Here is a 15,379-nt window from a genome sequence, read left to right as displayed (position 1 = left end):
CAGACTGACCTCAGGGTGGCCTCTGCTCCTCAGCCACATCCACAGGAGCTAAGCTCATCTGCGTGCCCATGCAAGATGTATCCAGTAAGTCTGAAATGGGGTGTCATAGAGGCAGAGCGGCCGTCTCACCCACTTTAGTGCCTCGGCTTCCGGCGTGGAGCATCAGAGAGAAGCACACCGCAGACATGCGGGCTGCTGGCTTGACTTGCCCCAACTGCTGGGGAAGGCGGCCCTGTGATGGCCTGTCTACCGGCTTCCCGTTGTGAAGGTTTCTCTGCTGAGGTTGGTGGAGGCTCCGCCGGGGAGGGTGAGGTGCTTGAGAGAAGCCAGAGAGACACCGGCTGGAGGCACCGTGTCGCAGCCATTCTAGCTCTCCTCCTCTCCCCGAGAAACCATAGCTCAGGTTACACTATGAAGATAACATTTTGTTTTGTTTGTTTGTTTTTTTAAAGACTATTTATTTATTTATTTATTTGTTTATTTTTGCCTGCAGGGTCATTGCTGGGGCTCGGTGCCTGCACCACGAATCCACCGCTCCTGGAGGCCATTCTTTCCCCCCCTTTTGTTGCCCCTGTTGTTGCAGCCTTGTCGTGGTTATCGTCGTAGTTGTTGTTGATGTCACTCGTTGCTAGACAGGACAGAGAGAAATGGAGAGAGGGGGAAAGACAGACACCCACAGACCTGCCTCGCCGCCTGTGAAGCAACCCCCCTGAAGGCAGGGAGCCGGGGGCTCTAACCAGGATCCTTACGCTGGTCCCTGCGCCACGTGCGCTCAACCCGCTGCGCTACCGCCCGACCCCTATTTTTTAAAAGATTTTTGATTTATTTATTAGGAGGAGAGGGAGGGAGGGAGGGAGAGAGAGAGAACCAGACGTCACTCTGGTACATGTGCTGCCGGGGATAGAACTCGGGACTTTGTGCTTGAGAGTCCAATGCTTTATCCACAGCATCACCTCCTGGCCCACATGAAGATAATATATTTTTAAAAATTATTTTATTTATTTATTCCCTTTTGTTGCCTTTGTTGTTTTATTGTTGTCGTTGTTGTTGGACAGGACAGAGAGAAATGGAGAGAGGAGGGGAAGACAGAGAGGGAGAGAAAGACACCTGCAGACCTGCTTCACCACTTGTGAGGTGACACTCCTGCAGGTGGGGAGCTGGGGGCTCAAACCAGGATCCTCATGCCGGCCCTTGCGCTTTGCGCCACGTGCGCTTAACCCGCTGCGCTACCGCCCGACCCCCGAAGATAATATTTTAAAGGGCAGCTCCTGCATGGCTCTGGCCACTGCAGAGAGCCCAGGATCTCAAATCCAGAAGCTCTGCACGCAGCTCCAAGTTGCGCTGGACTCTGGGGAGCACCCCACAGCTACTCTGAGCACATTCTCCCCAGGGCTCAGTAGTTTGCGGAAGTGACGTTCTAGAAAGAGTTCAGCAGTGCCACCGGCGGCGACACTACTGCTGGGACGAGTCACTGAGTGGAACAGCTGTGGAGAACTTGGCCGTTCTGTAGAGTGCGCTTCCCTCACACACTCCTCTGCGTGCCGAGGTCACACACCGGCCTGGGATGTGAAAGGCTTCCTGGAAGGAGGCTCAGAGCCCGGGGAGGTGCCCACCGGGCATTCTCTCTCTCTCTCTCTCATCTCTCTCACGTTCTCATCTGACTCATTTCTTTTTTTTTAAATATTTATTCCCATTTATTGCCTTTGTTTTTTATTGTTGTAGTTATTGTTATTGATGTCGTTGTTGTTGGATAGGATAGAGAGAAATGGAGAGAGGAGGGGAAGACAGAGAGGAAGAAAAAGACAGACACCTGCAGATCTGCTTCACCGCTTGTGAAGCGACTTCCTTGCAGGTGGGGAGCCGGGGGCTTGAACTGGGATCCTTACGCTGGTCCTTGCGCTTTGTGACACGTGTGCTTAACCCACTGCACTACCGTCCAGCTCCCCCTATCTGACTCATTTCTAACGGGCCGCCTGCCATCGTGTTAGTTTCCGGCACTTACTTTGTTCTGTTTCCCCTCCCAACAGTCCGCTGGTTTACATACCCACCCACAGGAGACCAGTTTAGTTTGTAAGATAGGTTTAGCAGTTTTCAAAGAAACCCTAGGTGTCAGTTTGGCTAATTAGCCTGTTTCCCTGTTGCTCCGGTGAGTGCATTCAGACATTTATGACAGTTTGGAACTCCAGTGGTTGTAAATGTGTCTGGCTGTTCCTAAGACCTGCTTCTGTAAGTTGATGGAAGAGACTCTTACAGAAACCCAGAGCCCTTACCCCACTAGGGAAACATAGATACAGGCTGGGGGGCTGGATCCACCCAGTGACCATGTCCAGCAGAGAAGCAGTTACAGAAGCCACACCTCCCACCTTTCGCTCCCTGTAAAGAATTCGGGTCCAGGGGGTCAGGCGGTGGTAGCCCAGTGGGTTAAGCGCACCTGGCGCAAAGTGCAAGGACTGGTGTAAGGATCATGGTTCGAGCCCCCGGCTCCCCACCTGCAGGGGAGTCCCTTCACAGGCGGTGAAGCAGGTCTGCAGGTGTCTGTCTTTCTCTCCCCCTCTCTGTCTTCCCCTCCTCTCCCCGTTTCTCTCTGTCCTATCCAACAACGACATTATCAGTGGCCATAATAACAATAACGACAACAACAAAAGAGGGAGAAATGGTCTCCAGGAGCAGAGAATTCCTAGTGCAGGCACCGAGCCCCAGCGATAGCCCTGGAGGCAAAAAAAAAAAAAAAAAAAAAAGATTTGGGGTCCATATTCCCAGGAGGGAAGAAATGTTAGGACCAGATGACCAGAGCTCTGAACTCCAACTCCATCCGGAGCTTGAGAGAGAAAAAGAAGGGAAGGAAGGATACTCGGAAGTAGGAATAGATTTAAATGTGACATAGAATGGAAGAGAAGACAGAGCCTTCTCTGGATAGAGACAGTGGATCTGGGAAGGGCGAGAGACACCTGGCAGCCGTGCTTCACAGCCTGTGAAGTGTCCCCCTATAGGTGGGGATGGGGCGCGGGGGGGGGCGTCCTTGAACCTGGTTCCTTGTGCACTGTAGCGTGCACTGAAGGATATTTGGAAGTTGGAATAGGTTTAAATGTGTCTTAGAAAGGTAAAGAAGGCAGAAAGAATGGGTAAATATATTTATACATAGACAATGAGTTATAGAAATAACAGTCAATCCATGTCTGTGACCTGGGGAGAACCAGTGCAGTTTCCAATGGAGACACAACTCTGGTGGTGGGAACAGTGTGGAATTATACCCGTTATCTTAAAATTCTGTAAATCAGTGTTAAATCACTAAAAAGAAAAGAGAAGAAAAGAAGACGGGGGGGGGGGGCGACCCAGGAGCACTGGGCTATAGACTGTTGGGTTTGCTCTCCTGCCGGAGCTGGGAAGAGGCAAGCAGCCTTCCTTCTGTGGAAACGCCAGGTCTGTCCCATAATTGTTAGGATAACCCAGTCCATTCTTCTCTCGCACTGGACTGAACTGAGCTCACTGTGGTTTTCTGTGCTTCTAGCACTGCCGTGCCTTTCCAGCACATCCTAGTCACCAGGGAGGAAAGGAAGGTCTGTCCCCCCCCCCCCATCGCGCGCACACACAAACACACACACACACACACACACACACACACACACACGCCATCTCCCTCAGGACACCTCTCTCTGCTGTCAGTCCCACGGAGTGGTCACCCCTGGGGGTCAGACTCCAGGTCGCCTGTGGTATTTTACACAGGGTCTCTCCTGCATAGCGCAAGAAGCCCCCTAGCATCCCCCCGACTTGGTCGATGACACGTCTGTGCCTGGCTGCACCTCGTCCTGCGTGCTGAGCGCTCACTCGGCGCTTTTGCAAGTCACTGGGCAGGAGTCCTTGGATGCAGCGGTAGTCAACTTGGGTATTTTTGTCATTCTCCTTTTAAGATAAAAATAGAGGCATTCCAGGGAGCTGAAAGGACCCTGGAACACAGTTTCGGTCTTATCCTAATGGGGAGCGGAGCCGAGTCTGAGTCTGTGAGGGGCTGGTTGTTAGGAAGGGGGTGACTTCGGGTCAGGCCGGGAGTAGAGAAGAGCATCCCTGGCCACTGTGGACTTAGGGTGACGGGGCAGGAGTGCCCCCAAGGTCCTAGCACGCTCTGCTCCACGGCTGGCCCTGAGCTTGGCACAGACACACGCACGTTCACCTGGATTTGGACTATGCAGCTGGACAAGGATAGCAGCCCCCCACCCTCCAGTGTTCTTCAGGGGGGTTGGTTTGCTCTCTGTTCTGCAAGAATGGTGGTTTCTAGACTTCATTCTCAGGAGTGTGTCTTTGAGAGAGATTTGAACACGCTGCCTGTCCTGGGCTCTGCTCGGCGGGTGAGGAGGCGGCATTGTGGTCTCTGGCCACTCTGCTGTCTCCCTGACGCAGAGCAGCTCTCCTCACAGTTAGCACTGGGCCTATGAGGTCAAGGGGCTGCTAATGGCATCACCATGTTAATCTGCCTTTATCTGTTTGTTGCCTTTATTGTTTTATTGTTGTTGTAGTTGTTATTGTTGTTAATTTGTTTTTTTGGTTAGGACAGAGAGAAATGGAGAGAGGAGGGGAAGACGGGGAGAGAAAGACAGATACCTACAGACCTGCTTCACCACCAGTGAAGCGACTCCCCTGCAGATGGGGAGCCCGGGGCTCGAACTGGGATCTTTAACGCCACGCCTGTCCTTGTGCTTCGTGCTATGTGGGCTTAACCACTGTGCTCCCGCCCAACCCCCGTTACCTATTTCTTTTAAATGAATTAATGTTTTAAATTGTTTCCACTTCTGGTTCGCTCAGTTTCAGTGCTGATAAACCGAAGGGACCCTGGAGACCAGGTTGCTCCAGGAAGCACCAAGACCACCCTCTGGTATGTGGTGCCCTGGAGGAAGTCCTGGCTGGGCTGCACTTTGTGTCTGTAGCAGCCACTGCCCCATGGGAAAGCCACGTCTCTGTCCACCTGAGTCTCTGTCACAGCGGCTCTCTGGGGGCTTAGCTGCTTTGGGCCTCCCCCTACTCCTCCCTCTCTTCCTCCCCCTTCCTCCTCCCCCCTCCATTCCCCTCTTACTCCCCTTCCTCCCCCCGCTGGGTCATGGGCTCTGGTGTTTGGAGAGGATTCCCACAGAGAAGGGGTGTCACTGGTGTCCCACCCTGCTTGATGGGTGGCGGCACGCTGGACCCCAGCTCCCTTTCCAGACTCTGTTTGGGGGTGCCCTTCCTGGCTTCTAGACTTCCCCCCAAGGAGGGGCCTGTGTGGTGGCAGACACGTAGAGCACGTGTGTCAGAATCTCCCGGGGAAGGTGGTCTCATGTCTCTCTTTTGCCCCGTCATCCTGTGGCACTGCGGTCCCTTCACGTTGTTTCCTGCCTCTGCCCTGTCCCCAGCCTGGCATCTGGTGAGCGTTCCCACACTCGCCCTTCCTCTCCCTGCCCCAGCGGCCCGGGGGACCAGGACCTTGGTGTGGCGTCTGTACTCAGGAGGGTGGTGGGGATGGCAGTCTGTCTGTCCATGTCCACTCTCCTGCTCACCATGGACAGAAGTGGTCTTCACAGCGGGCCTCAGCTGCTCGTCTGCACATATCCTGAGCATCAGCTGCCGGGTGGACCCTTTTGGGCACCGGAGCCAGTGGCACGGGGAGGCTGGAAGGATGGGAGACAGGCCCCAGGCCACCCCGGGCCTGAGGACCACGCCAGCCTTGCATGACTCCTTAGGCAGGCTGCCCCCGGCTTCTGGGTGAATCTGCAGCCTCCTGCCCCCCTCTTGCCTGCATCCTTACAAGCTCCAGAGTTACTTCTCTAGGGAACATACATGTTTGCCTCCTACTCATTTATTTATTCCTTTTTAAAAAATTGTTTATTCCCTTTTGTTGCCTTTGTAGTTTTATTGTTGTAGTAGTTGTTATTGATGTCATTGTTGGATAAGACAGAAATGGAGAGAGAGGAGGGGAAGACAGAGGGGGAGAGAAAGACACCTGCAGACCTGCTTCACCGCCTGTGAAGTGACTCCTCTGCAGGTGGGGAGCCGGGGGCTCGAACCGGGATCCTTATGCAGGTTCCTGTGCTTTGCGCCACCTGCGCTTAACCCGCTGCGCTAACCTCCTGACTCCCTGAGTTTGTTTTTCTGACCCACCAGGATTTTTTTTTTTTCCAAGTAGGTAGAAATGCCTCCGTCAGCTGAAGTGGGAATGAAGTGGAGGACAGGCAGGGAAATGTGATTCTCTGTGTCGTAAGTTCTAAGACAGCAGGGCAGGAAGGAGTGTTAGCACAAACATCCTTAGACCCAGTGCGTCTGTTTTCAGGGTCTCCCGTGTGGCCCTGCCCGGAGGGCCCCTTCTATGTTGATTTTCGGCTCCAGGGGGCCGAGGCTCTGCAGTTCCCAGCAGGCCGCCCTCTGCCTTCGCCCTGGGTTGGATGGTGGAGCTGGGGACTCCCAGTCCACGGGTGCCGTCTGACAGAAGCTGCATCTGCAGTTTCTGGAATGTTCTGCGGGTCTCATGGCTCGCAGCACCCATGGCCCCAGACGCAGTTCGGGAATCCAAGGAGGGGCACAGAGCTGGTGTGCCTTTACCTGCCTCCCCTCTGGAGGAGACTGAGCACCAGTCCTCACCGGGCCTCTCAGCACAGGAATCCCTCCCTGAACCAGGACTCAGCAGATGGACTGCTTGAGAGTTAATGAAGCCACAGATAGTCCCCTCCCCCTTTCCTTTATCTGATCTGCACCCCCTCCCCCCAGCTCCTAGCCCTTTGAGCTGCTAGATGCCTGAAAGTGATTTACATGGAATCATATTTGTTAACAGAGCAGGCGTGAAAGCAAACACTTGCCAACCAAGTTGTCTTTGAATGTGAAACTTTCGGAGCCAGATGGTCCACTGGGTGGGGGTTGGCCCTGACACATGCTCGGGTCTGGGAGGCGGTGTGGCACCTCGCTGGCTGAATGAAAAGGCATCCAGGAGCAGTGAAATTGTGTGTATGTGAGGTCCTGGCTCTGTGAGTGAATAAATAAGTAAATAGATAAATCAGTGAACCGGTGCTAGCTTTGGTCTCACTTAGCCCTCACGTTCTGCCTCTCAGGGTTCACCTCAGGGCATCCTCTCACTCCTTCTCAAGAGGGCCGGGCCACCCCAGCCCTCCATCCCTGTCCTTCTCCCAGCAGGTTGAGGGCCCCGTCCACTCTGCCTCCATTTACCCCCAGACTGGCTCCGCTGTGCGCTCCCCCAGGGCTTACATCGTGGCCCGTGTCTCCTCGGGCCGGGCTGTCACTCTGGCTCCTCAGTCCCCTGGGTCAGCCTCTCCCTCCTGGGATGACCCCCTCTGCTCTCCTGCCTTGTGTGAGTGCATGGCTAGTTTTCTGATCAGAGAGCCCCGGCCTCTTCAGTCCCCCCATCACCACACTTTGGCAGAGCTTTCCCCAAACCTTTGGGATCCTTAACTTTCACTCTTTCTTTGTTTCTTTTCATATTTTATTTGATTAACTTAACGAGAAAAACGCAGAGGCACCAGCACCCTCCCTGTTCAGCTCTGGCTTAATGGTGGTGCTCGGGCTCGAACCCGGGCCCTCAGACAGGAGTCTTTCCGTAACCACTATGCCGTCTCCCCGGCCCCGTCTGTGACTTTGTCTTCTAGTCACAACTCGGTGACAGGGTCACGTCTCTTGTGTGGGGCCTGGGACGCAGGCTCATCCTCCACCTCACTCAGGACAATGCCTGCCCCTGGCCTTCCATCCGGCTAAGATAAATGAGAATAAATAAATAAAAACCCCTTTCCCGCTTCTGCTTCCCACACCCTGCCTGGAATGTCCAACTGGTTGACGTGGGTGTGACAAGAAGATAGAAGGGGACCCTGGTTTGGACCTCAGGCGGGGGCTCTGGAACCCGCAGCCACAGATAAGAGGATTGCCGGCACCCCTCTCCTCTCTGCCTGGCCAGGAGAGCCCCCACACGAGTCGAGTGGCAGGACAGACAGACATGCAGACGTCCAGAGACAGGCTCGTTGCTGCGTGGGGCGTCACCTGCGGGGCCCAGGGCTTTGTGGGCACGACCAACTCTCACTGCTCGAGGCTCCTTGTCTTCCGTGGGCTGTTGACGTCCACAACTGCAAAGTCAGTGTTGGAAGCCCTGAAGGGTGTGTCCAGGTGTGTCCAGGTGTGGGCCTCCTCCAGGCCGTCCCGGTGCTGGGGGCCGAGATTTCTGCAGGATGGCCGCTACATAGGAGCCAGCGGGCCCGGGTGAGAGCTCGCAGGTTTAAGCAGGCGGAGGCAGGGAGAAGGGACACCTGTCCCTTTCTTCCTCTCCTTTAGCCGGGTCTGCCGGTGGCCAGGGGTCGGAACACAAGCGATCGTGGTCGGGGCTGGTCGGATGAGTGATTTTTGTTGTTGTTAACATGAAATCCATTGCTTTTAGAATAATCATGGGCCAGACTGGGAAGAAATCTGAGAAGGGACCAGTCTGTTGGCGGAAGCGTGTGAAATCCGAATACATGCGGCTGCGGCAGCTCAAGCGGTTCCGGAGGGCTGATGAGGTCAAGGTAGGGGCGGGGGGGGGGGGGGGGGAGTCCTGTCTGCCAGAGGGGGAGCCCTGGGGGGTTCTCAAGGGCGCCTTTGTGTGCAGCGCGACGGGCGAAGGCTTCCCAGCTCAGGCCCTTCCCGCATCCCAGGCCTCGATGTCAGGCACCTTCCCGACAGTGGGGCGGGGGCTCCGCACTGGGTCGGTCAGCTTTTCCGTGTTCCACAGACCGAGTGGAGTTTCACGCCTGTCTTACAGAGTTAACAAAGGATGGAAGTAATTTCCTGTTCCCCTCCATAAATAATAGACACAGTGTTTCTAAAAGCAGGGACCGATTTCTGACAGATTGTCTTTTCCAGCCTTATCTAGATGGTCTTGTCCAGCCGTATCTAGAAATTCCACGATCCACGGTTTAGTCAAAAAAATGCACACACATGCACTCGAGGGAATGTTCCCCCCTTTTTTTTTTTTGCCTCCAGGGTGAGGCTCAGTGTCTGCACTACAAACCCACTGCTTCTAGAGGCCATTTTTTTCTACCTTACTGTTGTTGTTATTGGATAGGACAGAGAGAAATGGAGAGAGGAGGGGAAGACAGGGAGAGAGAAAGACAGACACCTGCAGACCTGCTTCACTGCTTGTGAGGCGACCACCCCCCACACACATGTGGGGAGTTGGTAGCTCGAACCGGGATCCAAGCCGGTCCTTGTGCTTCGTGCTCTGTGCTCTAAACACTGCGCTACCACTCCCTCCCTTTTTAAAAAAAAAAAATAATTCTATTTATGAGAAAAATAGAGAGAGGAAGAACCAGATATCACTCTGGTGCCTGTGCTGCCACGGGTTGAACTCAGGACCTCGTGCTTGAGAGCCCACTGCTTTATCTACTCTGCCACCTCCTGGGCCATGGGAATGGCCCTCATCACCACTGTTACCGTTTAGAAGAAATTGCTAGTTTTTTTTTTAATTATTTATTTGTTTTCCCTTTTGTTGCCTTTGTTTTTATTGTTATTGATGTCATCGTTGTTGGATAGGACAGAGAGAAATGGAGAGAGATGGGGAAGACAGAGAGAGAAAGATAGACACCCACAGACCTGCTTCACCGCCTGTGAAGCGACTCCCCTGCAGGTGGGGAGCCAGGGGCTTGAACCGGGATCCTTAAGCCTGTCCTTGCTCTTTGTGCCACATGCGCTTAACCCCCTGTGCTACCGCCCGACTCCTGGAATTGCTAGGTTTTAAGGTTTTTAGCCCCCCACCCCCACCCCCACCCCGGCCAGTTTTCTAACAATGAGCACCTTTCTTCGTCTTTGTGTTTCAAGAGTATGTTTAGTTCCAACCGGCAGAAAATTCTGGAAAGGACGGAGACCCTGAACCAGGAGTGGAAGCAGCGGAGGATCCAGCCCGTGCACATCCTGACTTCTGTGAGCTCATTGCGCGGGACCCGGGAGGTTGGTGCCCTCACCGCTGCCCTCGCCGCAGCGCGTTCTGGCTTTTGCTGTCGGGAAGTAGGGAGGGTGGCCGGCCTCAGAGGGTCCCTCTTCTTGCCGCACAACCTCAGGCCCTGAGGTGACACTGCAAGGCCGCGACGGAACCCGGGTGTTTCAGACCGGATGCCACTGTCACGCTAAATGCTCCTTAGTGTCCTCATCAGAACCAGGATCTCTGGCTCACGGTCATCTTGCTTTTTCTTCCCCTCAGCATGCATTAGCTGTGCTGTGAAGAAGAGAGAATAAAAAAAGGCTCTTTCCCTTCATACCCATGGACCAAGAAGCTTACTGTTAGTACATAGGTTACCTCAATTCAGAAACTCTTTAAGACTTTTGAGATGGGATATTGAGAGACTGGAATTTCTTTCTCCGTGGCATTTTCTGAGGGGGTAGGTCTCAGTCATGCCAGGAGTTTCCTGTTTTCACAGGAAAGGGATGGATCCGCGGCGGTCTCTGCAGTCAGACAGTTGCAAGATGAGGAGAAAGTGTTAGAAGTTTAAATGGGGGGCCAGGCGGTGGTGCACTTGGTTAAGCGCGCACATAACAGTGCACAAGGATCCAGGTTCAAGCCCCTGGTCCCCACCTGCAGGGGAGAGCTTCATGAGTAGTGAAGCAGGGCTACTGGTGTCTCTCTGTCTCTCTCCATCTATCTTCCCCTCTCAATTTCTCTCCGTCGCTATACAATAATAAATAAATAAGACATTAAAGAAACATTTTTTTTAAAAAAAGTTTAAATGGGGTGGACCCAGTCACAGGGGTCTGGTTGAGTGCCCGTCCTCTCCCTAGAAAGAGGTGTCTGCAGCACGTGAATCGCGTTGGGATGGGAGGGACGAAGTGGCCTAGAATGTAGGTCAGAGGGTGTGGCAGGCGACTGGACACTGGCCACCATTCAGCGAGTAGCATGTCCCTTAGCCCGTGTGCTGACAGGGCCCAGACCTACACCGGGCGCGGCCGAGCCTGCAGCAGTGTGCCGTAGTATACTCAGCATCCTAGTGGCTTCAGCGGTGTCACAGTGGTCTTGATGGTGACAACACGGGACTTGGGATCTTTTTTCTGCATTCTGCATTTTGTCAGGTGTGGGTTCTGACTTGTGTACTCTATATATTAGTTCTTCTCTTCCCTTCCTTCCCCCCACCCCTCAAAGAAAAAAAAAAGAATCTGGGACATATCAGGGCCTAGATACTGGAAGAAAAAAGGAGTGTCTTTCTGTGCTAGTCAGGGTGTCTGTCCTCAAGAGGGCTAAGTCACTCTTAGCAAACTTTTGTAAAGTGACCTTTGTGAAATTTTGATGTCAAGGGAAAAGAAGCCCCATTTCTTCTCCTTGGCCGACTAAATCCTAGATATTTGGAGAAATAAAGTAGAAACTCATGGGATCTTTTATATTTACAGCCATTACAAATCTCAAATGCTACCAAGAGCCCAGTTTAGCGTTTGTAACACAGGTCAAAGCCGTGCGGAGTTCTGGCTTGGAGCTCGGTCCTCTGCGCACTTCACCTCACTGGGTTGATTTCCGTCCTGCTACTAACCCTCCACCTTCCCTCACCCCCCCACCCCGGCCTCCCCGGCCCACCACCGCCCCCACCCCACCCCCGCCAAGAAATTGAACCCTCGAAGCATTAAGTCAGCTTGGTTGCTCTAATGATCTGACGTGGGCCCAGAAGAGTCCCATCTGCTCAGTGCATTAAAGACATTAGTGAAGTTCCTTGTTTACGTACAGCTTGAGCTGCTCAAAACAGAGGGTTGTGCGGCCAGACGAACGGTTAAGTAATTGAATTTAAATTGTGTCGAACGGAGAGGCAAGTCATTGAATGGAAGGGTAATCGTGTGTGTGTGTGTGTGTGTGTGTGTGAGTGTGTGTGTGTGTCTGTGTGAAAGAGACAGACAGACATCGTGAGAAGAGATGAGTATTTGGTGTGAGGGTAGATAACATAATGGTTACGCAGAGATTCTCATCCCTGCGGCTACAAAGTCCCAGGTTCAGTCGTCCGCACCACCATAAGCCAGAGCTGAGCAGTGCTTGGGTTTAAGAAAGAAAAGGAAGGAAGGAAGGAGCCTTTGAAGAAAACGAAAGTGTTCTGAAACTTTAGTCCTCCACAGTACCCCATAGAAGCTGAGAAGAGGGAGTCGGGCTGTAGCGCAGCGGGTTAAGCGCAAGTGGCGTGAAGCACAAGGACCGGCATAAGGATCCCGGTTCGAACCCCGGCTCCCCACCTGCAGGGGAGTCGCTTCCCAGGCGGTGAAGCAGGTGTCTGTCTTTCTCTCCCACTCTCTGTCTTCCCCTCCTCTCTCCATTTCTCTCTGTCCTGTCCAACAACGACAACAACAATAATAACTACAATAAAACAACAAAAGCAACAAAAGGAAATAAATAAATAAATAAAATTAAAAAGCTGAGAAGAAACAACACACAGAGGCCTCTCAGCCTTCGACAGCAGACTACTGCAGGCGACCCATCTTTCCCTCTGCGCCCCCCCACCCCCACCCCCTTTCAAGCCACCCTCAGCTCTAAAGCTTCGGATTTCTGCCCTGAGAGCCGTTCTTTGTCACCACGACCCGATGGAGGCTGCTGTCCCAGTTCTGGGGAGGCATCAGACGTGCCCTCAGTCACGGTGCCTTCCTGCTTTTGGGCCGAGAGCACGTGCCTGAAGCCTTGGAAGTTGGAGCAGTAGGTCAGAGGCAGTGAGTGGGAGGGGAAAGTCAGCCTGTTTCTCCAAGGCCGTCCTCGGAACAGGCCTGGCAGCGCACTGGACGGCGGCGCTGCCCCAGACCCCGGGGCCCAGGCCTGCCCGCACCCTGGCCGGGCCGGCCTTGACCTACCTACCAGGCTGCTGCTCCCACCCGGAGGCCACAGCTCAGGGGGCCACCTTTGTCTCCAGGGCTGCGGAGCCTAAGCAGCGTCCCCTGTGGAATTTTAATCCCAAGCCAGAGCCCCGTGATTTCTTTGTTGGTTTTGTTTTTAAATATTTATTTACTGCCTTTGTTGCCCTTGTTCTGTTGTTGTCATCGTTGTTGGGTAGGGCAGAGAGAAATGGAGAGAGATGGGGAAGACAATGGGGGGAGAGAAAGACACCTGCAGACCTGCTTAGGTCTGCTTAGCGACTCCCCTGCAGGTGGGGAGCCGGGGGGCTTGAATGGGGATCCTTACGCTGGTCCTTGTGCTTTGTGGCATGTGCGCTTAACCCGCTCGCTGCGCCACTGCCTGACTCCCCTATTTTTTTTTCTTTCTTTATTGGGGAATTAATGTTTTACATTCAACAGTAAATACAATAGTTTGTACATGCATAACATTCCCCAGTTTCCCATTTAACAATACAACCCCCACTAGGTCCTCTGTCATCCTTCATGGACCTGTAATCTCCCCACCCACCCACCCCAGAGTCTTTTACTTGGGTGCGATACACCAACTCCATTTCAGGTTCTACTTGTGTTTTCTTTTCTGATCTTGTTTTTTCAACTTCTGCCTGAGAGTGAGATCATCCCATATTCATCCTTTTGTTTCTGACTTATTTCACTTAACATGAAAAATATATATATATATATATATTTTTTAATCTCTTATCTCTCCCAAGAAAAGCACAAGACGCTTTTCCCCCTTCACTGACACTTCCAATCGGGATCTTCCCACCTCTCTGTCTTGGACTGTGAGTGAGACTTGCTCAAATAGTGTCTCTCTCCTGGGTAAGCGGCAGGACTGGCTTAAGTTGGTTTAAAAATACCCTGCCCAATGTGATTGCTCAGTCCCCAGGGGAGGGGGAGCGTAACGTTCCTGTGAGAATTCTGGATCTTATTTAGTAATGAAAAGCGTCGGAGTTTTTAATGTGTGTTTTAGCAAGGGGTTTCTTCAGAATGTCAAATAAATTACAGCCTCAGAAAAAGACACAAATAGCCTCCATGTTCATGAAGAGTTTTAAAAAAAAAATCCAGGGGTTAATGCCCAACTTATCGCCAGTCTGGTAGATACCCCCCTTTTCATTTTGGTGTAATTTTTGGCGATTTGATTTTCACGTTGTGAATGTGTATACAGTGAAATGAGAGTGTCTTCCTTTGATTTCTGGGTTCCAGAAAGGCGTAGAAATCCTTTCAAAGTAAGTCTTCAAGATCTTTGCAATTTTTCATCTCCCCCTTCCCCCTTTTTAATAAATGTCCCCTTTCCCTCCCTCCCTCCCTCCCTTCCTTCCTTCCCCTTCCTTTCTTTCTTTCTTTCTTTCTTTCTTTCTTTCTTTCTTTCTTTCTTTCTTTCTTTCTTTCTTTCTTCCCTTTAATTGCCCTTACTGTTTTATTGTTGTAGTAGTTGTTGTCGTCATTAGATAGGACAGAGAGAAATGGAGAGAGGAGGGGAAGACAGAGAGGGGGAGAGAAAGACAGGCACCTGCAGACCTGCTTCACCGCCTGTGAAGCGACCCCCCCTGCATTTGGGGAGCCGGGGCCTCGAACCGGGATCCTTCCCGTCGGTCCTTGGGCTTCACGCCACATGCACTTAACCCGCTGCGCTACCACCCGACTGCCTGCATGGCTGTTTTTCAGGCCTCCTGAGTCATCTGGGTCCAGCCTGGGGCTTGGTTCTGCTCTGTCTTCAGAGTTGCCAGCTTGCGGTGGGTGTTGCCCAGGTTCTCCGGAGGCCTGACCACTGGGCAGTGGGCGTCCCGGAGAGGAACTGGGTCCCCAGAGAGGACTCTGCCCGCAGCGGGCCAGGCGTAGACTTGCACTGTGTTCCCGAGACTCAGAGGTGCGAGAACTTGTCGATGGCTCACGTCTGACACTGTCCCTCGTCTCCGAATCGCTGTGATAGGAAGGTCTCCTCTGGTGGCGACATGACTTGGCTATCGATACGAAGAGAACAGTGCTTGTTGAAAACTGATGTCAGTGTGGTGTCGGTGCGCCGGCTGGAACGTGGTGTTCGAGGGGGCAGGCGTTCAGTGAAGCCTGGTGTGGCGACAGTGTGCCTCTGTGTGGGCAGAGCAGGGGCTCCAGAGCCAGGCTCCTGCATGTTTGAATGAAATCTGTCTGGCACACGCCCGTACCCTGGTGACCAGTCTCCCGTTACCTGTAAAATGGACCAAGAGTAGGACTCGCCTCGCAGAGCTGTGATGAGGCCCGTGCCGGACCTGGGCGTGTGTTCAGGACAGTGCCTCGCACATAGGAAACGTTCGCAGCTGGGAGTCAGGCGGTGGCGCAGCGGGTTAAGCGCACGCAGGTGGCACATACTCAAGGACCCGCATAAGGATCCTGGTTCGAGCCCCCTGGCTCCCCACCTGCCGGGGAGTCGCTACACAGGCGGTGAAGCAGGTCTGCAGGTGTCTGTCTTTCTCTGCCCCTCTCTGTCTTCCCCTCCTCTCTCCATTTCTCTCTGTCCTATCCAACAGCAACACCATCAATAACAACTACAACAATGAAACAACAA

At 53.1% G+C, this 15,379-nt stretch overlaps 1 protein-coding gene across 4 annotated transcripts in view; it reads left to right on the top strand.

Moving 5' to 3' along the window:
- EZH2 (enhancer of zeste 2 polycomb repressive complex 2 subunit) overlaps positions 1–15,379 on the top strand; it is a 43,087-nt gene that overhangs the window by 8,439 nt on the left and 19,269 nt on the right. For 2 of the 4 annotated variants that reach the window (XM_060184573.1, XM_060184572.1), the window contains exons 2-3: positions 8,396–8,519; positions 9,811–9,912. In XM_060184573.1, the coding sequence (XP_060040556.1) occupies positions 8,396–8,519; positions 9,811–9,912 (226 nt within the window). Of the gene's footprint in view, positions 1–8,395; positions 8,520–9,810; positions 9,940–15,379 lie in introns of all 4 variants that reach the window. The other 2 variants (XM_060184571.1, XM_060184570.1) reach the window with 1 other exon arrangement.

The sequence above is a fragment of the Erinaceus europaeus genome, unplaced genomic scaffold (assembly GCF_950295315.1).
Source record: "Erinaceus europaeus unplaced genomic scaffold, mEriEur2.1 scaffold_277, whole genome shotgun sequence".
In the NCBI taxonomy this organism is placed as follows: domain Eukaryota; kingdom Metazoa; phylum Chordata; class Mammalia; order Eulipotyphla; family Erinaceidae; genus Erinaceus; species Erinaceus europaeus.
This window is presented reverse-complemented; position numbering and strand designations above follow the sequence as displayed.